The 27,042-nt window shown below is 37.7% G+C and overlaps 1 protein-coding gene across 2 annotated transcripts in view; it reads right to left on the bottom strand.

The window, feature by feature from the left end:
• Positions 1–612: 612 nt before the first annotated feature.
• LOC306877835 (putative leucine--tRNA ligase, mitochondrial) overlaps positions 613–27,042 on the bottom strand; it is a 75,529-nt gene continuing 49,099 nt past the window's right edge. The window contains exons 11-21 of one of the 2 annotated variants that reach the window (XM_079429821.1): positions 26,243–26,358; positions 25,877–26,160; positions 14,763–14,861; positions 13,705–13,842; positions 13,303–13,406; positions 11,701–11,883; positions 10,817–10,986; positions 8,428–8,505; positions 8,239–8,350; positions 3,846–3,973; positions 613–980 (exon numbers count right to left, since the gene is read on the bottom strand). In XM_079429821.1, the coding sequence (XP_079285947.1) occupies positions 885–980; positions 3,846–3,973; positions 8,239–8,350; positions 8,428–8,505; positions 10,817–10,986; positions 11,701–11,883; positions 13,303–13,406; positions 13,705–13,842; positions 14,763–14,861; positions 25,877–26,160; positions 26,243–26,358 (1,508 nt within the window). In that variant the 3' untranslated portion in view covers positions 613–884. The remainder of the gene's footprint in view (positions 981–3,845; positions 3,974–8,238; positions 8,351–8,427; positions 8,506–10,816; positions 10,987–11,700; positions 11,884–13,302; positions 13,407–13,704; positions 13,843–14,762; positions 14,862–25,876; positions 26,161–26,242; positions 26,359–27,042) is intronic. The other variant, XM_079429820.1, reaches the window with a different exon arrangement.

The raw sequence follows: 27,042 nt of genomic DNA, 5'->3' as shown, positions 1-27,042 counted from the left end.
GTACATTGAAAGTCATTCTTATTGGTTAATACATAGTTGCATCAACAATTTCTGTAAATTAAAAGTTGTACTGTAAATCAAATGTTACTCAAATGTAACATTTAATTCAATCTATGATTTATTTGTGACATTGACCAGCGATTTCAGAGTGAAAATGGTTTCAAAGTAAATCCTACACCAATTCTTTTTCTCAGATTACTTGTGATGCAGCGTCCTCGCTGAAATCATTTGCTTGACAGTGTTTGACGTTGTGTAATCTTCAGTGTGGACGTGCTCTAACACCACAGCCAGGATGTTAAAAAACTAAAGACTCCATACAGGACAGTGAGTCAGCTATAGTTAATGAGTGTTTGATGAGATCGGGGTGAGACGCTGGTTATGAGACCCAGCAGGAATCCCACTGTTGTCTGAAAGCACAGCATGACCTCCACATCTCCATTTCAGGCAGTGCAGGTCTGTCAGAGCAGAGGTGTTGTAATGTCAGGCTAAAACTGGGAGTTCAGAAATAGCTCGCTACAAAACACTAACACCACCAGACCGGCCTGGAGTCTGAGGTGATGAGGGCTGAGAGGTGGGGCTGGGTACAAAAAATGTGTCTCATAAACTGAAAATCGCTTCAAATCCTCTTTATTTAGCCATTTTCATTTTCAACACAAGAACATCTTGTAAAACTGAAAATATTACTCTGTACACCATGTCCTTTTTTGCTTCCTTTTCAAAAATCCTCGATCATCTGTATTCCTGCTCTTTTCACGTACGGGCCGTTCTGAAATCAGGCACATCATGTCATTCGTCCACCAGGAAGTTGATGAGGGCCGTTCTGGGTGAGAGGATGGCCTTCTTAATGACACGCTCGGAGAGCAGACGGGCACCCAGAGGGCTGTTCAGCACCAGTTCCTGAACCTTCTGTGCGTCCTGAGCCACTTCACGAGGTACAGATACACTCCCACACACCTTGTTATTGATCTGAGGACAAAGCACTGATCACATCTGACAGGTTAGAAACGGAAGATAATCAATTAAACAAGTGGTTTTACTTTTTGAGACAAAAATGACTATTTTATGCAAAACAATGACAAACTAAATTTTGACGTTTATGGAACTTTTGTTCTCTAGATTTGAGTTCTTCACAGTGAGTCTAGGGATTTTTAATATTTTTGCCCGTTTGATTGTCCGTCAGATAAAACTCATGTTGTGGGAGGCTGAGAGCTTTTCATGGAGAAGACAGTCACAGAATCCATTGAAAGAAATTTAATTAGATGGGCATATATATATATGGCATGGGGGGGGGGGGGGGATGTATTGTGGATGTTCCATGTTGTGGATGTATTGGCAGTAGCACGTCTCGGTACTCCGTACACACACAGACACATTTGAGATAAATACAAAATATAGATAATTTGAAAGAAAAAAAACAATTTTACCTGTGACCATGACACAAAACTTGTTTTTTCTTTCAAAATCTAGGCTCAAAAATTTAGTCTATTCTCTAAAATCTCAAGGCTTTGCAAAAGTGACACTAGTCACAAGATCATTAGTCACTGCAACTGAAAGTTGAGAAAAGTGCTTTCAGAAATCAATTTGCTTTATTCCTGCCTGGTTTAAAACAGACATTGCTCTTTCCACATCCTCAAAATACATTCATAAAATGCTCTGTCAGAGCTGTAAGCATCTTTGCACATATAAGTTTAATACTTTATGCTAGAGGAAAAAATATGGGTAAAATGGTTTTCCTCTTGATCAGCAGTAGTTTTAGTTTTTAAAGCTGACATGCTGTGTGTTAAAGTGCTTATGCCGTATCCTGGGATGACTAAAGAAAACCTTTGAGGGCGGATACCTTGCTTCTGCATCTGCTGTTAGCTTTGTGTGTGGGTTTGTGTGAAACGAAAGCTGGTTTTCTGATGCATCTGCTCCTCAGTGTGTCTGTGGTAAAATGAAACGCACCCAGACAGCTGGACTGCATCATGGGAGAAAATCATCCCTGTTATTATGACTCCCAAAGTAGTTCAGCCACCCGCACAAAGCAGGGGGATTCCCTAAAATACTAGCAGGCTGGTGCCAGCCTGAGACCTGGCATAGAGCGGGCGCAGCAAAGCCTTCTGGGTAGTACTATTTCAACCGAGTATGCAGTAACATCTCCTTATTTGGCGATTAAAGGGGTCATCTTTTTTTTTTTAAAGATCATTATTTTGTGTATTTGGTGTAATAGAATATGTTGACATGTTTAAATGTTCAAAAAACACATTATTTTTCAAATACTGTACATTATTGTAGGTCCTCTATGCCCCGCCTCTCTCAAACGCTTAGTTTTCTACAAAGTTCTTCGTTCCACAAGCACAGTCTGCTCTGATTGGCCAACTGGTACAGTGCATTGTGATTGGCCGAACACCACAAGCCGCGTCGGAAATGTGGCGCCCCTTTCCATAATCACGAGCTTTAGCTTTCAAAATAAATGTAAAGACAGTTAATAATGTCCTTAGTTTTATCATCAGTTCAAGCCCGAGAGGCGAACAGAGTCACGTGACAGACACAGTGATGATGCTTGTGTGTGCTTGAACACAAGCCGTGGTTGTGTGACCGTTTCCCCCTCTCACACACACACACACACACACGACGCACAAAACTCCGCATTTGAGCAGTGATGCTGCCTTGGATTTTGGACAAAATGAGATAGCTTAGAAGGTAGCATAAATGTACTAATTTATTCCAATGGCAGATGCATGAGGGCAAGTAGAGACACATTTGCCCAAGTCCTCAAAAGAGTTTCAGATTTCAGCTCTCAGATGGTTCAAGTCTGTAATAATCGTTCACTCGTCACGCCAAATTCAGAGGCCAATCCCTTCACACACACGCACAAATTACAGACAGACTGTACTGAAATACAGGCTTTTAAGTTGGAGGTAAACACTTTCCCTTTGCCACTTTCCCAGAGAACATCCTGTGCTGAATATTCTGCATAAAAACATCCTGATGACACGAAAATATCGCAAAAATACCGATTTGTTTGAGAGAAGGTTGTTTGCTAAATTCTGCATCACTATAATTACTGATCATGCTTAAGGCTATAGTCATTCAGATCAACTCCTAACACTAAGTATTTAGTAGAGATGTAAAGTACACAGAACAGCCTAGACTTGTGGCAGTGATTTTTTCCAAACGAGCACCGCTCGCATTGTCCCAGGGAACAAAGTTAAATTAAAGCTATAGTTCACCCAGAAATATCCTGTTCATTTACTCACCTCAGGTCATCCAAGATGTAGGTGACTTTTTTCTGTGATTCATACAATGCAAGTAAATGCCTGCTGTCACTTAGTCAAAAAAGCATATCAGGCAACACAATGACGATAAGACCTCAATGAATCCTGATGAATTATTGAGGTCTTATGAAGCGGAATGATTGCTGTATGATTGTATGATTACATAACAATCACATTTCTCCAAGGCTCTGGATTACAGGTAATAATGTTGTAAATAATGTTTAGTTTCTTGCACAGACTGATTGTTTCACTTCATAAGACCTCCATATATCATCAGGAGAGATGAGTATTAATTTGTTGCCTGATATGCAGTTTTTTACTCTAAAAGTGATGGTAGCCATGGCATTTTATGAATCATCCAAGATCAGTTTTATCTATAAGAAAAAGAAAAAGTAACCTATATCTTGAAGGGCTTGAGGCCGAGTGCATTAACACAATTTTAATTTCTGGGGGAACTATCCCTTTAGTTTTTTGTCCAAAATCAGCTGTGGATTTAATTTCCTCAAAGGCAACATTCTCCAAACACATGCTGCAAATAACATGTATTTGGGGTGTTTTCAGGACTCTGTGTGTGTGTGTGAGACATACCCGTACGGACAGCTGCAGTGTGTCGGGTGTTTGTAGGTACTCTGGATCCACACTAGGCCACGGCTGCTGAAGGACACTTCCCTTCCCAGACAGCACACTTCCTAGAGGATTCCTCACCTGAGACAAACCTGAGAGAGGTTGCAGGAAACTGTCACATAGTCTGAATGCCAATAATCTAATAATACGTAATCAAATCAATCACATATTGGTGAGAAAAGCTCCTAAATGAAGGCAGTTCAAAGACATCAGTGACGGGTGAAAAAAAAAAAAGCTTTTTAAGATCACTTCTAATCCTTGTAATGTCTGACATCTGAAATAATAGCCACAAAAATGGTAAATCTAAATGGAAAAATAAAAATGTATTGAATATTTAATCAAAATAAAAAATTGAGTATCATTTGATACATCAGGCTTTTTTGGCTCATATATAGTAAGAATACAGAGCTCATACATTGAGGAAAAAACACCTCAGTTTCATTATTCATTATTTTTAATGGGCAAAAATATGCCATTTTTGTGCACTTGCTGGTATTTATTTAGCCAAAAATCATAAAAAGATGAAATTCTGATAGCTTGTAATGTAAATCAATGAAATATTTCAAACAGTATAGCAGACATATCATGATATGATGATATTTAAAATGCTTACTGTAAGTTTTAATTATCAAAACATATGCAATATTTGATGAACAAATACACATTCCTCAAATCCTGATGATCATATTTGAGACTCACATTTGAACATGATTTTTCCTAAAACCCATACATGGATGATCAAGTAAAGCTAAAAGTTGCTTCAGCCCAGTAAGTGTTCATCTTGAAATATTACTAACAATATAAAAGTTATGTTTATTTGATCCAATTCAGTAAATATTTCACAGCAAAAAGACACAGGAAGCACATTCTGAAGGTGGATATTTGCACAATTTTACTAAAAGGCCTCAATCAGATGACAAAAGATGTAGTAGATCGTGTGCAACAGGTTTTACAGCAAAGTTTTGATCAAGTTGATCATTTACAGGCTTTAAATATGATAAAATATGCTTTATAGTTTTCTAAAGATCCACTAGTGTCACCAAACTCAAAAGCAATAACTGTTTTGTAACATGGCAGAGAATGATCTGCACATAAACAGGCGTCCGATGGTCACACGATGGTCAATACTACAAATTTAGAAACCTGTGTCTGACCTCAACATGGCCTTCAGGAAGGATGTACACTTCCGCTTGTCCTTAGCGTGTGTTTGTGTGTGTATAAGTACAGGAGGAAGTGGGACAAGAAGGAATAGTTCACCCAAAAATGAGATGAGTATTATTTACTATCCTCATGTAACGCACACAAACATATCCTTAACAAGCAACGTTTGGTCCCATAGCTACACATCTTCTGGCCAGCATCAGTCAGTGATATCAGAGCATGTGGGCATGTTCATTTTTCCTTAAGGGACAAACACTGTGTGTGTGTGTGTGTGTGTGACAATAGCGGGATGTGATGGAATGGACAACAGGGGCCAAGAGTTTCCTTTTTTCCCCCTCACCTCTAGTATTTGCACGACTTTGACTCAGGATGAAAGTGAATAATTGTGAGCTGGGTGAACTTTTTTTTCTACTATCATCATGCAAGCAATTTGGTATTGTCATCAGAAAGCACCAATCCACACTATTCAGAGCTGAACTGGGAATGCCCAATTAAAAATGATTCTTGAACTGAATTTGTTTTGATGTAAAACTAATGCTGAATTAACAAATTCAAATTCATAACAAATTCAGCAAGCTAACACACACAGGGTATTTCCAGAAATCATTTTTGTGACATTTAAAGAAATATGTCAAATTTTCTGTGAAAAATGTGTTCTATAAATCAGCGTTGAAGGTAACACATTACAAGTAGCAAGTTATGTAATCAGAATTACTTTAAGTAATGAGTAAAGTAACACGTTACTTTTTAATTTACAACAAAATATCGGAGTTACTTTTTCAAATTAGCAACGCAAGTTACTTTGTTTTCTCACTCACTAACTGACAGCTATAATTTCCCAATGTTGTTAGCCTTTACAGCTGCCAAAAACATAACTTTTGTGATTTTTGTTATTAAAAAACAAATAAGTAAGCCCAGCCCAGGTAACAAAAGTAATTGCAATGCATTACTTTCCATAAAAGTATCAGTAAAAGTAATGTAATCAGTTGATTTTTTTGAGTAATGCAATATTGTAATGCATTACTTTCAAAAGTAACATCCCCAACACTGATATTCAAGATTAAATACTTTTAAAATATGTTGTTGTCTTACTGTGTTGAATTTCATTGAATTGCAATTCAATGCATGCATACAACTACAAAACTATACAAATTCAACTGAAAGGACACCAGTTCATAAATGGCACTACCATCGAAATCAATAAATGTTGTGGCACGTGAATATGGTACTCATTCAGTAGCAAAAAAACACCACCAGTGTTTTCCATCACCCTCTTTTTATGCACATTTTGAAGTATCGCATCATAAATGAGTGATGGAAACGCCAAATATCGAAAATAAATCCCTTAATTCACAAAGTTTTTATGCTTGCTTGAGGTGGTTTTTGACGAAAAAGCCTTAATGTGAATAATGGGAGATGGAAACGCATTTAGCAAATAAATCCCGCTTGAGCATCCAAAAACGTCATATGTGACTTTGCTATTGGTTGGCATAACATGACTAACCAGCGGACTGATTTTGTTGCACAGCATCTGAAATGTAATGGTCATTCTGAAGTGCCCGAGCAAAGTCTGTCGTCAAAGTATATAATTGCCTCCTAGAACGGTCTGCCACAACTGCGTTCCCAAACAGCTGACATTCACCTCCGAAAGCAAGATCGCAATTATTGTTTCATCTGCTCTATCGAAGAGCAAGCAATTTGTTATATTTGAGAATTATTCTAATCAGTGGCTTCTCCTACTTAGTGATATTTAGTGCCAGTTTATCAGGAAGTGATGATTTTGTTCTCTCTAACTCGTTGGATGGAAACAGTGCTTATTTGCAAATGTTTTATGCGATATTCCAATTTTGCGCATAAGTTCAATTCACAATTTAGGATGGAAACCCGGCTATGGACAGTGTTGAGGAAAGTAAAAGTAATGCATTAAAATATTATGTTACTACATAAAAAGTAACTAATTGTGTTACTTAATGCATTACTTGCCATAAAGAATAACTAAGTTACTTTTGCATCACCCGGGCTGGGCTTGCTTATTTGTTTTTTTAATAACAAAAATATAAGTTATATTTTTGGCAGCTGTAAAGGTTCATTCACCTTCAGAGGAGATGTCAAAGTAGCCTGCATTAGTAAATTAAAAATGTAACTCAGATATTTTGTTGCAAGCATTTCATTACTTTACTATGTACTTGGAAAAAGTAATTGATTACGTAACTCATGTGACCCTGGACCATAAAGCCAGTCATAATGGTCAATTTTTCGATATTGAGATTTATACATCATCTGAAAGCTGAATAAATAAGCTTTCCATTGATGTATGGTTTGTTAGGATAGAACTATATTTGTCTGAGATACAACTATTTGAAAATCTGGAATCTGAGGTGCAAAAAAATCTAAATATTGAGAAAATCGGCTTTAAAGTTGTTTAAATTAAGTTCTTAGCAATGCATATTACTAATCAAAAATGAAGTTTTGAGATATTTACGGTATAAAATTTAACATATCTTCATGCAACATGATCTTTACTTAATATCCTAATGATGTTTGGCATAATTTTGACCCATACAATGTGTTTTGGCTATTGCTACAAATATACCCCAGCGACTTCAGACTGGTTTTGTGCTCCAGGGTCACATATTAGGGTGTAACGGACTTTTTCAGGATCAGATAAGCTGCTAAATGGACAGGTTTCCCTGAAAGTTAGCATCCACCCACCTGCCCTGCTTCATTTAATGTTCCAAAAATACCATGAAACTGGTCCAATATATAAGTCCTTATAAACTATATGTGCATCCTATCAGTTTAATGCAAACCTGGCAGGAATGGCCTCGTGTAGCGCATTTAAATAAATGCAAACAAGAATAGGATTTCAGAGCAATTGCAAAGAGTGAATAACTTCAATTTCAGCTACTGAATGACTACAGAAGTTTTACAGATGTGAATGAATGATGCATTTTATATAGCGCTTTGTGTATTGCTGTACACCCAAAGCGCTTTACAATCATGTGGGGGGTCTCTCCTCGACCACCACCAGTGTGCAGCATCCACTTTTGGATTACTATTATGACACTTTCCTTTTTCTAGCTTGACAGTGTCCATCCACCGTTACCTTCAAATAACAGCTTTGGGAACATGAGGATGAGTAAATGAACGTATTTTCATATTTTGACACAATGAGGTGGACGTGTGTGTGTCATACCTGCCCAGAGTTCAGAAGCTAAGTGTGGACACATGGGTGCCGCCATCACACAGAGCGATGCCAAAGCCTCCTCAAACTCCACGCTGTGCAGAACCACCCGAGACGAGGCTTGCTACGGCAAGAGAGCAGAAAACATAATAAAAAGTTCAATTCCAAGCACATTATTCTTGATGATTGTCGATGACTCACTGAGAGTGTGTTGGTCAGGCCCATGAGCCGAGAGATGGCCGCATTAAACAGGAAGTCCTCTGTGAAGTGACCTGTGACCTGTCAACAGAATAACATTCATTCAGCACAATATCAGATTTCAGTTTCTTTCAAATATACGCTAAAGTTCAAACGTAAAAAGTTAAACGAAATTAACACATTCATCAAGGATGCATTAACTTGAAAATAAAGACATTTATATTGTTACAAAATATTTATATTTCAAATAAATGCTGTTCTTTTGAACTTTCTATTCATCAAAGAATCCTGAAAAAATATATCATGGATTTTAACATAACTATGAAGCATATAAAATTAATAATAAATGAATTTTTACTAAATATTACAATAGAAAACACTTATTTTAAATTGTAATAATTCTTTTTGATCAAATAAATGCAGACTTGATGAGCATAAGATACTTTTTTCAAAAACACAATACTTTAAAACAAATATTTGATCTAATATTTGATGTGCTATTTTGGTGTTTTGTAAGCATGTAAGCCATGTAACACCAAACTAAATTCTGAGTATCAGTTGTGAGTCAAGCCTCCGGAGTGTGTCATGTTGTGGCATATGTTGCTGTCCATGTAGAGCATTTCAGTTCAGTCCCTTCGGATGTTTCTTAGAAGACAGTTAGCATACAGCAGAGTTTCAGAGCTTGAATGTCACAAGATACCTCATTACTCCCTGACATGAATGAACGAATGAGGATGGAGGTTTATTCACTGATAGTGTGTGAACACATGATCTCTGCTGCTGGAAGCTGCTCTTTTGTCGTGGTTTGTGACTACATCAGAACAGAAAGAACAACAGCTATCCTCCAGAGACCCGGACCGAAGGAAGGACACAGCTGATGACAGAGGCCTTTCCCGGCAGAAGATCAAAGACCGTGAGGCTCAGAAGCTCTGGATTGGATCAAGTAGAGTCCAGGCCCTTTTAAACCAGCGCAAAATCAATCCCGGCCCTAGAGAGCCTATTTATACACATTCCACATGTAAGATCACTTTCCCACTGCATGCAGCCTTTTGTTCAAGACATAGTTCACTCAGAAATAAAAAATAGTCATTTACACACTATACACATTATACTGTAAGAGAAGACTCGCCAAGTCTTTTTTGATTAAAAAACCAAATGCTGTAAAAACAGTAATATTGTGAAATATTACATCTGAAAATAGTTGTTTTCTATGTGAATATATTGTAAAATGTCATTTATTTCTGTGATTCAAAGTTGAATTTTGAGCATCATTACTCCAGTCTTGTCATTCTAATATGCTGATTTACTGCTCAAGAAACATTTCTGATTAATCAATGTTGAAAACAGATGAGCTGCCCAATAGTTTTGTTGAAACATGACACTTTTTTCAGGATTCTTTAGTAAAAAAAAAAAAAAACCTAATGCTAATAAATTTTTTTTTAATGCTTTTACTCTCACTTTTGGTCAGTTTAATGCATCTTTGCTGTTCTAAGTGTAAAAATAATTTCTTTAAAAAAAAGTAATATAATTTAACCAATTTCAACTTTCTGAAGTTCTAGGAGATTCAAAATGACTTGTACAGCCAATTTGATACTTAAAGAGATAGTTCACCCAAAAATGAAATGAACGATCCCTTAATTAATGTTTAATTTGAAGTAAATGGAAATGTTTTACAGTGTTCAGATGTTACTAAACATACAGAAAATTCTGCTTTGATTGAAAAGAGGTGTTATTTTAGGACTGCACAAACCCGGCTCCTGACATTATGTAACACAACATAACACAAAGTTTCATGTAGTGAATTTTATGATTTCATATTGAGAAATTCACACATAAAATATTGGTGCTTTTAAAATTAATTGCAAGCCAAATATATAAAAAAAACCAAGGAACTCTACCAGAACGGAACAAATACGGATGAGTGATGCAGTGACCCCCACTGGTCAAAGAGTGAGAAACATGACTGTTTCCTGAATACTAGTTAAAGTGGTCATATCCAGGCTGTTGCCTCTGCTTCTAGATGCTGTAACTACACCTTCTGCAGCAAATGCTTTCTCCACTTCATGAGGGCCATTCAAAAGTACCTGTATATCCTGATTAACCTTTTCTGCAAGCAGCATACAGTATAATGTTGCAATCATTATATTACAGTTTTTATTATATTACCAAATAATGTCAAGCATTAGTCATGGTTGGAGGCTTTAGTAAATACTCCGTTAATAGGTGGTGCCAACTACATTTATTGGAACAACACTTGTATATTTAATAGCACTCAAATGTTTAGTAAGTACCTTAGTGCTCATTTATGCTACAACCAGGTAAAATGTGCATTTTGAGCATGACAACAGACAAAATATAGGCATATAATGATCACAGTCATCTCTGGCTTTACCTGCGAGATGGCATAGTTCTTGTTCTCCCAGATCTTCCTGGCCTCTGATCGCTCTCTCTTGTTGAGGACGGAGGGGCTGGGCGTCTCTGGACCCTCGCGTGCGGCTCTCAGTTTGGTGACCAAACCCCACAGACGGGCCTGCCAACGCAACACGCCTGGGATGGCATCAGCTACACACACACACACACACACAGCATCACGTTAAACAGAACGCTTATTTTAAAAGAATTCAAATGTTACAAAGTTAATATAATTTCATATAAAACATTTATTTAGTTAAAAAGTAATAGTATAATATTAAATAAAATATTTTATTGGGTATAAACTGCTGAAAAATTGCTATTTGTTAGTCAAAAATTGTAATAAAAATAACTTAGCCCATAATCACGACGACTTGAAAAAGTTGTGTAAATTAATTTGTCAAAGTGTGTGAACGCTACAGAATATTACATTCTTAAAACTTCTAGAATTATGGAAATATATATATTATATTAATATGAATAAAATAAAATAAGAATAAAATGTTTAATATTTTCAAATGTAAAACAATTAAAAATATTTTTTTGTCTTGGAAAATGAGGGGCTTAAAGAATGAAAACCACTAGTTTAGGGCATCTGAACATCCCCAAAAAATGTTCATGTCACCCATAAACACTCAATGCACTTTTTAGGATTTATCTGACTACTTTAAAACGGTCTAAATAGTTTACTTGCCATTGGTGTCCTAAATACGTGGGGGGGGGGGGGGGCAGTGAGACACAACATAGTGGCCAAAGACGTCTATCTGACACATAATTACACTGCTTACAATTAAAACACAGAACAGATGCATCACAAGAACATGTCCCTCATGGAGGTGTCTGATGTGGGACGGCTCCACTCACTCTTGACGTCCCATAAGATGTCCTGCTCGGGTGGAGCGGCGTACAGGAGGTAGAGGCGCATGGTGTCGAGGCCGTACTGCTGCAGCACCTCCTGCGGGTCCAGCCCGTTGTGTTTGGATTTACTCATCTTCTCCCATGTGACCTGCAGTCGGTTGCCGGTGTCCCTCTGGACGGGCTCCGGACCTGCCACAGATGATCTGTTTACGTCTGCTATTAACATCAATCATGTGATCTGAGACACACTACTGTTTACACCTGGTAGTAACAAATGAAAATCTCCAGTGAAAAAAGTTTAGAGGTTGTTTTTTATTATTACTATTTAATACTCAAAGAATCCTGAAAAACAAAATGTATCACGGTTTCGACCAAAATATCATTCAGCATAACTCTTTTCAGCTTTGATAATAGTCAAAAATGTTTCTTGAGCAGTAAATCAGTATATTAGAATGATTTCTGAAGGATCATGTGACACTGAATGATGCTGAAAATACAGCTTTGATCACAGGAATAAATTATATTTGAAAATATATTACCATAGCAAGCCATTGTTTTAAATTGTAATAATATTTCACATTTTGACTATATTTTTGATCAAATAAATGCAGCCTTGGTGAGCAGAAAAGACTTCTTTCAAAAATATTAAAAAAATAATATTGACTCCAAAATTTGGAACGTGTTATGTTACTGAGCAGCGCTGAAAGACCACCAGTGTTTGGATCACTCAAGATGTTAAGAGCAGGTGTAAACAGGGTCTTTGGTGTGCTCTTGAACCCTCAGGAAGAGACGCAGCTGTGTTTACCGTAATAAGCATCTCTCCTCGACACTGTGTACACAGACGCATTATGAAACCATAATTGCTAAGATCACAGCAATTACAGGCTTTTTTGGGAGCCAATTCAGATGCTCATGTGAGGCTGTTTACCTTGTCGCCTGGCAACAACAACAAAAAAGGACTATTCTGGCTCCAGTATCCACAGGAAGTGAGTGAGAAATGTGAGAAGGGCTGTTCACAGTACTGATGCATTTCACACAAAAATGGCACAAGCTGTTTCAATTTTATACTCAAGTCTCATTGGCTGGCCTAATGCAATTTACAGGAGCCAGAGTGCACATATTTTTTATCAGTCTGTTTAACAAAGTTACCTACATTTTTCAGGTTGGCTCAGCTAATGCACCTGCACATTATAGAGTAAAAATAGATGGTAGATTCCAATAAGATGCTTTCTTTTAACCAAAGGAAGGGTTTCTATTTTTATACATTCTACTTTTTTTCTCAGCGTAACATGCAATTTCTGATCTACCCACTCCTAAACAGTTTGAAAGTCTAATTCAGAGCCAGATGAACGAGATTTCATAAATCCAGCACAAACTAAAGCACTTTTGTAGGGTTGGGTATTGTTTGGGTTTTTTTATGAAAATGGTGCCATATCGATACTTTTAAAATGGTATTGTGTCTGAACCGATAATTCAAAAAACAAAAGAAAAAGCCACAAAACGATGGTGGATGAAAAAAAAAAAACCTCCTGTGCAGCACACTGCACTTTATTGTACTTTATATCTTCTTACTGTACTTCATATCTTCTTACACACACACACACACACCTGTGAAGTCGATGTCCTCTTTCTTGAGGCACTGGCCGGTCTCTGCCACCCTGAACGTCTGTCCCTTTATTAGACCCTGGACCAGCAGCTTTCTGAAGGGCTCCCTGAAATCAAGAGACTGGATGTACATTACTGGTCACCCAATCCAGCATATGAAGGAAATTCAACATGTAAATAAGCACAAAGCACAAGTTCTTAACATATATGATGTTTTGGGTCATATTTATGCAGAAAAATAGAAAATTCGAAAGGGTTTACAAACTTTCAAGCAGCACTGTATATATAATATATGTTATAAGTGTGTGTGTGTGTGTGGAAGAAAACAGGAGAAATTGTCATGCACCAAAAAGCACTCTTCTCATGGCTCTCATGGAGGTGTTTGATTATGAGTGTGTGTCACACCTGTGTGAAACCATGCCCTGGTCTCTGCAGAAGTGGCTGAGGAAGCGTGCGTAGTACAGGTGCATGACGGCGTGCTCCTTCCCTCCGATATAAACATCCACAGGCATCCAGTGATCCGCTCGAGAGCGCTCGAAAGGCCTGCGAGAGGACACCAACACTCACATTGTATCTGTATTACATGAGAGCGGTCACTAGGAGGCGCTCATGCACAGACATCACCACAGAAACATGACTAGTGTGTGTGTGACAGGTGTTACATCTCACAAACTCTCTAAGAACACAAATGCTGGCGCTGCTTTATATCGGCATCACAATCACGACACTCCAATAACACATTCAAACGCACTCTGAAGGGAGAATGTGAACTGCTAAGTGAATTTAAACAAAACAATAAGCACACTTCAACAAACTGTGATAAACAAACGCGTCACACTCTGCATCCACCTGCCAGCAGCACCGAACTAACCATACAATACAGAACAATGACAGAGCTCTGGAAGTCATTCCCATGCTTTTTCTTCATGGCAATTGAGTTAAAGCAACAATGTATTTACATAATACTTATATTCACTGAACTTTGATGATGATTGAATTCCACCCTGCAATGCAAATTACTTTACTTTTGTTGGATTTTAGTTTCAGTTCCAGTCAGCTCCAAAGGTTCGGATCAGTCTTTAGAAATCACACCACAGTTATATCAAATAAAATAAACACGTTAATATCTGGTACAACTTTCATAGGCCGCATTAATGCATAGACTGAAGGCAGACTGATTATATATTTCATATAGCTTTCAGTCTATGCATTAATGCCGCCTGTGAAGTTTCTGGAACAGTGTGTAGATATGCTTGTGCTATTATTTTGTGTTTATGAAGATGTGTGCGATGCATTACAGGGACAAAGGAGTGACATTTTAAAATCAGTGTTGTTCATCTGAAATAGCACACACAGATGGTCTTCCATTCTGAGTCTCGCTCTCTCAGCATCTCTGGAAGCACCACAGACTGGAACAGTCTCCACAAACACCTGGTGGGACACACAGAGCCGCTTTTCCTTACCTCAGCGGGTTCTGAGGGTCAGTGTATCTGAAATAGTACCAGGAGGAATCCACAAAGGTGTCCATGGTGTCTGTTTCTCTCTCCGCCGGCCCTTTACACCTGACATCAACAGGAGGAAGAGTGTGAGTGTTGGGCTACTAGACATGCTTCATTTCAAGAAACACTGCCATTTGTGTCTCCATGAATCATAATTACCAGAATACTGAACTTGGTCATACTATTTGACATATTTAAAGGTGATGTTCATATTAAAGCTAAAATATTTTTTTCCAACTTAATATACAAAATAAAGCAAGTCATTCAGTCTTTTATGAACCCCATTAGGGGACATTCACACAAAACGTGTTTTTGCACTTAAAAAACCGCAGGGCAGTGGAATAGCTTTTTTTCAGTTGAACTTTTGAATTTGTGCAGCACATTTTTAGACCTTTATGTCATGCATGAGATGCTGCAAAACTCTTGATGCAGGTACAAACACATCAATCTACAGTAGCCTGTTTACTTAGAAAAAATAGAAAAGCAAAAAAAAAAAATTCTTAAGATTTTTTTTGACATCATATTTAAGGGAGTTACATCATCCAAGCCTTTTTGAACACATGGTTCAAATAGATGCTTGCAACAATATACAAATGGCGTTAAACTTGATTATTTGTTTCATGAAACGTGATTTCTAACAATACAGACCGAAACCAAGTGATACTACCATTCATTCAAATTATTATAACCAGTGTTATTTTATCATTTAGATACTATTGTTGTATTATTATTTTGAATAACTTTCTATTTTTACACTTTTTTTAAGTTTTAAGAATTTTGTTGTTTTTGTCTTTTTTAGTGTTTTCTTATTCTTATCATCATCATCATTATTTAAGTCTATTTTTATTTCAGTTTTATTTTAGTAAATGAAATTCAACTAAATTAAAATGAGAAGTGCTACTTTTAAACTTTCTATTCCAAGAATCCTGAAAATAAAATACATATATATTTTATAATAATCAGAAATGTTTGTTGAGCAGTAAATCAGTATATTATTATGACTTCTGAAGGATCATGTGACACTGAAGACTGGAGGAATGATGCTGGAAATACAGATTTGATCACAGAAATAAATTACATTTGAACAAATATTCACATAGAAAACAGCTATTTTAAATTGTAATAATATTTTATATTTTTACTGTACTTTTGATCAAATAAATGCAGCCTTGGTGAACAGAAGAGACTTCTTTTAAAAACACTGAACAATCTTACAGACTACTTTTGAATGGCATTGTATATCATTTACAAACCCAGTATGAAAGAGTTGAAATACTGTAGCACTTCCGGCTTACTCTCAGATTTGCTGATGATAATAAGTACTGCTACTTTAATATATATATATATATATATAAACTAGACAAGAATCTATGAGGGGCCGTATAAGCCATAATTCATTCTGGTGCTCTCACACACACTTATATTCTCCTTTCACACACACACATTTCTACTCTCACACACACTTATATTCTCTTTTCACATTCATATATTTAACTCTCATATTCATATATTTTACGCACACGTTTATACATTTTGCTCTTATGCAAATGTATTCAAAGTATACATTTAATATTATAAAAAAGAAGAAAATGCATGTAGGTCTAAAGAAAATATGTACATGTAAGAGAAGAATATGTGAGAGAGTATAGTGGAAACGGAAGGAGTATAATGTAAACATCCAATAGGGTCTGGCTGCAGCCTCAGCCGTGTTGCCAGAGACACTTACTATAAGCGTCTATGGATTTTTTCCACTATGTGACAATTTAGGAAGTGAATAAAGTGGGAGGTGGCAGAATCAGGTTAGGGTCAGCGATATTTTTATATTATTTCCATTACTCAAGATTTGGGCTCATTGAGGTTTATTTATTTTTAGATAGTTTTGTTTGTTTTTCATAGCAATATCTGGCAACGCTGCATCTCCAGCATTTAAACTGACACGTGTCAGTATTTTATCTGCTTGCGATGATGATCATATTACAAAGATGCACTGAAGAGAGACACGAAGAGGAGAGAATAGTCGCGCAAGCAGATAAAATACTGTACCAGAGATCAAATTCATTGTTTGAGATGCTCGAAGTACTGGAAGAAAACCATAAATATTGAATTGGGATGGGGGTTATTATGAATGTATTTCTGAGGACAGCTGTCTTCAGAAAAGTTTTGATGGCATTTTCTTTTCCTCTTACCTCTGTAAAATACATACAGTATTAAATGTGTTTATAAGCGGGGAGCTGTGTACAGCAGTGGAAACTCTCTATTGCTATTGCTGTTCTAGCGCCACCTGCTGTCAGAAAGTGAATTTGTCTTTTCATCAGAATCAGAATCAGAAAGACCTTTATTGTCAAGTGCGTTTACACACACACACACACACACACACAGACACACACACAAGGAATTTGTCGTGGTGTCAGGAGCTTCAGTACAGAAAGTACAGGCATAGTGCAGACATACATATAATTAAGGTAATAAAACACTAATAATAAAGAGTAATAATAAAATATTTATTCAGCTTGTCTGATGTTTTAGTTTCGTGCCGTTGCTTCATGTTGCAGATATTTTTGTTTGTTTGCTTAAGGTTAATTTGACCAGTAACAGAGCAAAATAAACAATTAAAGGTGCAATAGGTGATTGTCTTCAGAAACATTTTATGTTATTCTGGTTGAAAGTCTCTTCACATCCTGATAGCAATCATTAAGTGAAGTGGTCTAAATGTATCTGTATTTATATATTATGTGGAAGGTGTTGGACCAAGAAATGTTCATCCAATCAAAACGCTCGGTCCGAGCACTTTAATTGGCTTTCCTACCTGCCTGTCAACCTATGTATTTTCATACCTCTGCGCAACCTGTTTACGCAGACAGGATTCATCATCATCGCACACGCACGCTGTGCAACAACCCAATCTTCCTTCCTGGTATTTTAGTACTTTTACTAACTGAACTATAAAGTTTTCTCACTGGTGAATGACACATGATGTAGCCCAGCGGTTCCCAAATCCAGTCCTTTTGCATGTCTCTCTTAGTTAACACACCCGATTCAGATAACCAGCTCGTTAGAAGAGAGCTACCGTGCATGAACTGTGTTCTGACTGACATGCTCCCTACACAGTGTTCATTGCTCCCTACTCCCTGAGCAGGGAAATCTGTTGAAGTTTATTTCACTTCGGAACATTCATTCACAGATTTACGCTGCGCAGCGTCTTTACACACAGATGAAACTTACTAGAGAAGTGTGACGTGTGACATCTGTGACCTCTGCAAATAAACCATTTAAATTCATGTCTCGCACACTTTAATGTCATTTGTATGGTACGCTCGCTTTGAACTGGAATCATGGCGGAATATCTGGTGATGTCCACTTCGCAGGGCACTTATGACTTACGGTCGAATAGAACAACCATCGGACGTGATAAGATATATGAAATGTGCAGGGAGGGCGCAAGGACTGTAATTTTGAACCATTGATGTAGCCTATTGTAGTAATTTAATGTTGTCTCTGGTATTCTGCTCTTTGAGTGTATGTGCGTTCAGGGGGCGTGGCTTTGGACGGCGATTGCTGGGAGGGTGGGACATTCGCTTTCAGTGCTATCAGGCTAAAGTTAGCATTTTCCGAGATCTCCTATTGCACCTTTAATAAATGAAAATAAATAAATAAATAGGCAACGAGTATGGGAATCGGCCCATTTTAATATAAAAAAATCGCCAATTGGAGTTGGTCACGAAAAATCCTGATCAGTGCATCCTTTGTACATACATCTGTAGAACAAGTGGGTTACATAACGATATTTTAAAATTAAGATAAATAAAAAAAAGTCAAAGTCAAGACTTTGAATTGCATAGTTGTGTTAGGATGAGCTGAGCAAGTCTGCACATGTAATTCCTGGCCTGAGAGTGACTTCCTACTTAAACAGGAAGTAATGGATACCAAAAAAAAAGTTAGAAATCTATGTATGTTGTGGGGGGAGGAGCAAACGACAGACACAGTGGGCGTGGCGTCAGGCCTCGGAGAGGTTTTTATTAAACAAAAATATTAAAATAAAGTGTCCAAAGGGGGAAAAGTGTCCAAAATAAACAGGGATCTGGTGTCCTCGTTGTGCTGCGGGGCTTGTGAAGGAGGGCAGTGTTCAGGAGGGAAGGGTCCAGGTAAGGGGCGGAGTCCGGTGGCCGCACGCGCTCCCCTCCTGGTCCGGGGCGCGAGGGGCAGCGGCTTCTGCTCACGGCTTCGTCCTCTGCTGGCCGCGGCACTTCTGGGGGAATCTACGGCCCGGCATCCTGGCCCGTCGGCCGTATCACGAGTGCAGCGTCATCTGGACTGCGGGTCCGGCGGCTCGCGTCTCTGGCGGTGGCAGGAAATCCCTCAACGCTCCCTTCCTGCACCCACGAGGACACCAGCGTGCATGCACGGGGGAAGAGACCGGTCTCCAGAGGAGAGGCGCGCTCGGCATTTAAACGGCGGCGGTGATGAGGCTCTATTCACATCAGGTGCGCCTCATCACACGCCGCCAGCCCTGGCTGTTTCAGCGCCCCTCCTCTCTCACACCCACTCCCGTCGGGAGCCTGGTGAAGGGCGGCGAATACGGGACGGGGTGGTGATGACAATAAGGGGGGAGGCAGCCGACTCGTCACAATGTGAATGGAGAATGTATGTGTGTGAAAAAGAGTAGAAATCTATGTATGTGTAAGAAAAATGTATGTGTGTGAAAGCAGAAATGTATGTAAGTGAAAGGAGAATGTATGTGTGTGAGAGCACCAGAATGAATTATGGCTTGTATGGCCCCTCATAAGAATCAGCCATGTGTATCTGACACAATAAAGGATGAAAACTAAAACTAGTCAATTTCTTAAGACTTTTTATGAACAATTAGAGCTACCAAAAACTACAATTGAAAATTGAGATACAAAATGAAATGAATTTTGAATGAATTTTTCACACTAATAACCCTGCTGTGTGTTTTCTCAGCTGGCACCAGTGAAATCTCGTGCGTTTGTCTCACACCAAAGCAAACAGCGCTTTGCATTCCGGGCCATCTGTCAGTTTACAATACAGTCACACTTACTCTAACGAGTCTCGGCAGACTTCATTCGGCTAATCATCCGCATCAAAAGAAACTAATTAACGGCCGGACCCGCGCACGGTGTGAGCAGAATCCAGCCCTGCTAATGTCATCCCCAAAGTGTGTGACCGGACGGCCCTCCCTCCACTCCAGTCTGAGAGAGTCCAGCCCGTCTTTGATAATCACACAATCCTGCCTATTATACCGCCGGCAGCGGGAGCCAAGCGCCTGGCGGTCGCCTAGCAACAGGGCGAAGGTGTAGCAGGTTAATTCTTTGAAAGCCAGGTGCCATCTGAGAGACGAGCATCCCACATATGAGCCGTAATGAGAAGCTCAGAGAGTGTGTTTATAACAGATCTACACTGGGAAATTAGGACATTATTTATGCTTTTGAAAAAACTGATTTTGCCATTTAGTTTTTTTTTGACTCATTATCGACAAAATGGTGGAAGTGTTTGTGGCTGCACCGATAATAGACTGAACACAGAATGTCATAAGAGGAAGCCATTAGATGCACACTGACAAGAGAAAGCAGCTCAGCACTGACAGCTGAAGACAACATGAGTGAGAGCAGCTGTGTCCGGACACCACAGTAAAGCAGCGGTCAGTTATATAGCTTTTAAATTTGCTGAACATTTACTTTCAGGTCATCCATCATCACCCCTAAAGCTTCTTCGTCTTCTTCGCCTGTGTTTTTGATCGGCACATTAATAGCGCCTTCAAGTGTATAACAGTGGAAACACGGAAACCTGGAAAAGTCTGTGTTCGGCGGGGAAAGAGTTAAATGCATAGTTCTACCAAACAAATTAAATAAAATAAATAAAAAACCTGTTCTACAAAATGAAGTCAGAGTAAGTAAATGACGACAGTTTTTCGTTTAAATGTTTGGTTTCCATTTCTGCAGTGGATAGCCCCGCCCAGAGTGCAATCTTATTGGTCCAATATCCCGCTGTACAACTTCAAATACGTTCTGAACAGCTGCTATTGTGGCATGTCTCGTGGCACTTTTGTGTTAAGAGCGAACCTGGATTTTAGACCTGAAAATATGACTTCCTGGGGCACTAATTGAACTAATTACCTTGACCTGCGCAAATCACTCGTCATTTTTATATGTAATACACACCAACATAGAGTTGCACCAGCCATTCATTAGTTCTTACTTCAATTGTAATGAAAGGGCTTTGAAAATACTAGCTAGTAACTATTTGTTTGCACCATTTGTTCTTAAAGTAAAGCTCTCTGTAAAGTAATTCATAGCAGTATAATATGACAATTACTTTTAATGACCAATAGCATTTTGCAGAAATGTCACCACAGGCAGATTTTTCCAAAGAGGCTGGGTTGAAAGCGAGTTTTGTTGTGCATTTATATGTATGTGTTAGTGTCCCACAACAAACACTCAAACATATATTCAGCACCAATATCCGGCTGTGAGATCTTTCTCTGTTTTTTATCCTCAGATTTCAATTAAACTTCTAACAGCGAAGCCCGAGACAATATCACAGCTCAGGAAATGACTCCTCTTTTCCTCAAGGACGAGGCAGATAAGCACCATCTCTCTCTTTATCTGGTTTCCGTGCCTTTCTCTCTCCACAGCCACTTCACTCAATGTAGGCGATCATTTAAAGAACTGAGGTGATATTCTTCGAGGTCTCACAGATAAGAGATGATCCATCTCCTCGTCAACACAGGAACAAGCAGTGTTCACAGACAAAAACTTTACCGTCTGAATCAAAGACTGTCATTTTACTAGTTTCTGCAAATATGACAGATTTCATCCTTTACTTACTTTAATTACTGTATATGTAGATAATTATAATTTATGGGGAGGGAACATTCCTGTTCAGAAAGCATCTGATGACAATAATTATTTTCATGTTATGGCTGATAACCAATAAATGGCAGATACTATAATAGGCTTTGTTTTTTCTATACTACTTTGTTTAAAAAAATAAAATTAAATAAAACACCCTAAAATATATTGGTACACAGCAACACACACCGTCATGAGCACTTTTGTTTTAAGAGCGGTTTAGGAGCTAGAGGTTGCAAAATCTTTGCCTTAATCACTATTTCATGAAATTAGTGCTAGATGATGATTTAATTAATACCCAAAATTGCCAGATAAATATCTAATAATGGCCTATTACAATGAATTAAATATGTGCTGATATCAGTTGATAACCAATATAGTAAGAATATATTGTGCATACCTAATTGTTAGTCTGTTTATATATATAAATGTGCATATGAACACATAATTGTGTTAATTGTAGACTTGGAAATGGGCCTATGAATTTTTTTTATAACTTTAAAAAAAGGAAACAATTAGAATTAGCTCTTATATTCACTTCAATTAAAATTTGGTCCCCAGATGCACATTTTGGCCTCTTTGTTGCCTGTCTTTTTAAAACGATAGAATTGTCATTATAAATATCGGCATCAAATCAGCCATCTGCCACCCTGCTTTATAGATACTGGCATCAGCCACTAAAAACCCATAATGTTCGACCTCTACTGATCCGCGTTTCTGAGTCTGTGTATGAAGAGTGGATATTTTACAAATGCATGAAATCAGGTCTCTAATACGCATTTGTTTCTTCATTCATGTGTCTATCCGACAGTGGATTTTCATAAAAATGTCATCAGACTTCAGCGGCTCAGCCAGCATTAGTCCGCTTCATGGTCAGAAAGGGTCTATTAATACCCTTCACAGTGAGGAGGTGCTATCTGTGCGCATATCTTCACCACCTCCATGACTCAGTGGTAATGATCCCTGTAGCCTCCAGGGGACAAGAGCTCCCAGAAACAAGCCACTTTAGTCTTAACTTGGCTCTGTTTTGATGAGATCTGAGACAATGAGTTCTGGTGGAGTCTGCCATTATTTCACATGACAGAGTGGGAGTACAAAGACTCAGATAATGGAAGAAAATGATTCCACTTATATTACAATGCCACCAGATGAAACTCTTATCAAACACTTTTGATTTTCTCAGAGTTCAATTTTTACTCCGACTTGCGTCAAAGAAACCAAACTGTCTGACCTCTAAATCTGAGAAGAAATTTCCTTTGAGAAAAGGCCTAGTGATCAGTGCACATGCTCCAGACAGCTCCTTGGTGCTCAAATGAGGGATACAGGATCGAATTCGGTGAGTTCAATGTGTTCTATGCATGTACTGTCCTTATTCAAATCAAAACAAAAAATATAAAACAAAACAAAAAACATACCAAGCAAAAAACAAAAAGCAAGGCAAAAAAGTAAAAAAAAAAACAAAAAAAGTAAAGCAAAACAAAGCCCCCCCCCCACAAAAAAAAATTAAAAACAAGCAAAAAAGAGAAACAAAGCACAGCAATAAACAAAAAGCAAAGCCAAATATAAACCAAAACAAAGCAAGAAACAAAAAGCAAAGCCAAAGCAAAAACAAAAAAACAACATAACAGAACAAAACTGAGATAAGTAGAGAAAAGCACACCGAAAGCAAGGCAAAACAACAACAACAAAAACAAACTAAAAAAACAAAAAGCAAAGCAAAACACAAAATGGTAACACTTTACAGCATGGTCTCATTGCTTAACATTAGTTAATGCATTTACTAACATTAACGAAGAATAAAAAATACATCTATTGCAGTATTTATTAATCTTTGTTAACAAAATTACAACTGTTAAAGGTTCCTTAAATCATATTAACAGATACAACTTTTGGGGTTTTTTGTTAAGTATTGCTAAATATCGAAATGAACATTAACTAAGATAATATATATAAATGCTTTAGAAGTATTTACATTGTTAGTTCACATTAACTTGTTAACGAAAGGAACGTTATTGTGTTACCCAAAAAAACAAACAAAAGCAAAGCAACATATAGCTGCAAGCAGCGATTCCGGGGCCAAGCCCGCGAAGGGGCTGTAGAGCAGCGCAGAGCGGGAAGAACAAAAACAGCAGAAATAGAACGTACATTGAAAAAAACAGATAGGTTCAGAAGTACAGAAGTTCACAATTGAACAGAAGTTCGGATGAGAACGAACAAACACACGTTTCTGATTCAAGACGAACACGCACAGAAGATCCAACGTCTGGAACAAAAGCAATGTTTGGCCACCTCTTGCTGTCTGGGCATGTGCCACCCTGGATTCGAACCCACGACCTAAAAGGTTTGGGGCCAGTGGCTTAGCAGAGTGCGCCTCAGTTGACGCACATCCAACAGGCTCCAGAACAGAAGTTTAAGAGTGAGAATGAGATCACAAAAGCATGACTTAGCATTTTAGCCAGATTAGCATGCTAAGCTAACTTAATACTAACGTAGCTTACGGTTAACATGATAGCTGAAAAGCCACATTAGAACGAATGGCAACTGTTTAGCATGCTAACCGATTAGCATACTAGCATAAATCAACATGCACAGGCACGCTCTAGTTTGCCAAAGTAGTTTTCAAGAACGGCAGTGAATATCAAAAATCTTTGCACTTAGTATAAATAGCATCTATTACTATATTGCACTTAGTTAAATAGCCTCTATCGCTGTTTACACAGTGCAAATAGCTGCTGCCTAAAAATAGACATGCATGTACATTTACAACACTGTACTCTGTATTATATTACCTTTGAATCAGAATACAAAAACTTGTTAAAGCTAATGCGAGGGTGTTTCTAATACAGTGTCTATGGGAGTGATGGTAAATTTGACATAGTTCTGTCAAATAGCGATAGCAGCTAAGTGAAAATAGCAGGGTTTTGTGCTATGTATACTACTTGTTGCAAATAGTGGCAATTATCTGCACCTCAGTATTGTAGAAAAAAAAAACTGTATGCAGTAATAACGTATTGAGTGTAAATTATAATTTTAATTCAAATTATTAAATGGATGCCACGTTATTGGTAAAATAAAGCCCTCCCTGCACCTACCCTAACCCTACCCGATACTTTTTCAACTTTTTGATAATTTTCCTTCATTTTTTATTGAAAATAAATGCCTTTCCAATGCGACGTGATACGAGATTTGAAAAGAGAGAAAAAAAAGTTTGGCAAAAGGCGGACTTGAACCCTAGTCGATCGCGTCCAAAAACACAATGACACGCGCTCTATCATCTGCACCACTGGAGCTGACGCTTTCAACAGGTGACTCTGCTGTTCTTCTTCTCGTTCTTCCTGTACACCTTGATTGACAGATGTCTCGTCCAGTCAGCGGTGAGTAATCTATTCCCAAACCAATGGCGCGGTCTCAAACTATACCTACCTCTTCCGGTTTGTCTGATTTGTCATTGTGTTTTCTGACTTGTTATTTTGTTTTCTGAATTGTTATTTTGTTTTCTGAATTGTTATTTTGTTTTCTGACTTGTTATTTTGTTTTCTGAATTGTTATTTTGTTTTCTGACTTGTTATTTTGTTTTCTGAATTGTTATTTTGTTTTCTGACTTGTTATTTTGTTTTCTGACTTGTTATTTTGTTTTCTGAATTGTTATTTTGTTTTCTGACTTGTTATTTTGTTTTCTGACTTGTTATTTTGTTTTCTGAATTGTTATTTTGTTTTCTGACTTGTTATTTTGTTTTCTGAATTGTTATTTTGTTTTCTGACTTGTTATTTTGTTTTCTGACTTGTTATTTTGTTTTCTGAATTGTTATTTTGTTTTCTGACTTGTTATTTTGTTTTCTGAATTGTTATTTTGTTTTCTGACTTGTTATTTTGTTTTCTGACTTGTTATTTTGTTTTCTGAATTGTTATTTTGTTTTCTGACTTGTTATTTTGTTTTCTGAATTGTTGTTTTGTTTTCTGAATTGTTGTTTTGTTTTCTGAATTGTTATAATGTTTTCTGAATTGTTGTTGTGTTTTCTAAATTGTTTTGTTTTTTACATTTGCGTTTGTAATTTGTTATTTTGTTTTCAGAATTGTGATTTGTTTTGCACTTCTTGGCCACCGTACTAAATACTGCTTACAAAAATATCTAGTAAAAACACGACTAACATCTACTTGTGAATGACTATCATAGAGAAAGATTATTTTTTTTTAACAAACTCTTGCACTCACCTTGGACACTGGCATCGCAGCCAATCCTGTGCCGTCTTTAAGGGCGACGCCCCTTTTCCTGTGAGTGACGGTACTTTAGGTAGCATGACTGGCAGCTCCTGCTCTGGAACTGGCACAGGCCCGCAGGCGCCGCAGTGCACGATGGGAATGGGTGTACCCCAGTAGCGCTGCCTCGAGATCAGCCAATCACGTAACTTGGCACTAGTGAGGTATCCACCAGCGTTCCTCTCCCGGGCTTTCTGGGTAACAGAGTTAAAAGCTTCTGCCCGGCTTTGACCTGTGAACTACAGCAGATGAGATGATCAGGATGTGTAACCGGTTAGCTGGTTAACCTCTGCTCTTGTTTAATCGTGATGGTGAGTTTACCTCATCTGAGTTTATTAGAGTCTGCGTGCCGTCTTCTTCTGTCTTCAAAACAGAGTTCCAGCTCAAACCCAGAGACTGAGCCAACTCTGCATCCTCCTCACTGCTCTCTGGGATGCCTGTTATAAAGATTAGTAGTTTTAAAGAAAACTAGTTTATATATCTAATGATAAATGCAAGAAGTGTGACTTTTTGTGGTTGTTTAGCGTTCCTCTGCAGGACACTGGTGTTAAATTCAGGACTGGATCCTTCACCTAAGGCCCTGTTTAAGGGTCACTTGAACTCATTTCACGCATTTTTACTCATCAAATAGCAATCCGATTTGTTAAAATTTTCATATACTATTGGCCACATAAATGTGTGTCGGCAAAATGGATATAAATTCAAATCTTAGCTATCCATGTGTCATTTGGTTTGATAGTTTCTATTTTTTATCTAATCTCTAATCTAATGCAACAGCATTTGTGGGTCAAAATGAATGTGCCAAGTTAGCAGAAACATAATCTTTGCATTCATGATGGTTTCACACCTTTATACTGAAATATACAATTTATACAAAATGCAAGGGTCATTCCAGGGACCTCTGGTTGAGTTGACACGGAATGACCCACAAGTCTTTATATACTGTAATGTCAATCAGTGTAACCATTAAGAAACCATATCCTTAAACTGCATACATGTGAGTGTTTGCATCTTAATCATTATTTTTTAAATATTTACAATTATTTATACTGTGGGAGTAAATAAATATGATATATTTTTTATTATTATAAATATCATTTTTAGGGTTTACCATTTGAAAA

The sequence above is a fragment of the Barbus barbus genome (genome assembly GCF_936440315.1).
Source record: "Barbus barbus genome assembly, chromosome: 12".
NCBI classification, from domain to species: domain Eukaryota; kingdom Metazoa; phylum Chordata; class Actinopteri; order Cypriniformes; family Cyprinidae; genus Barbus; species Barbus barbus.
Note: the sequence above shows the minus strand (reverse complement) of the source record. Positions and strands in the feature narration are given on the sequence as shown.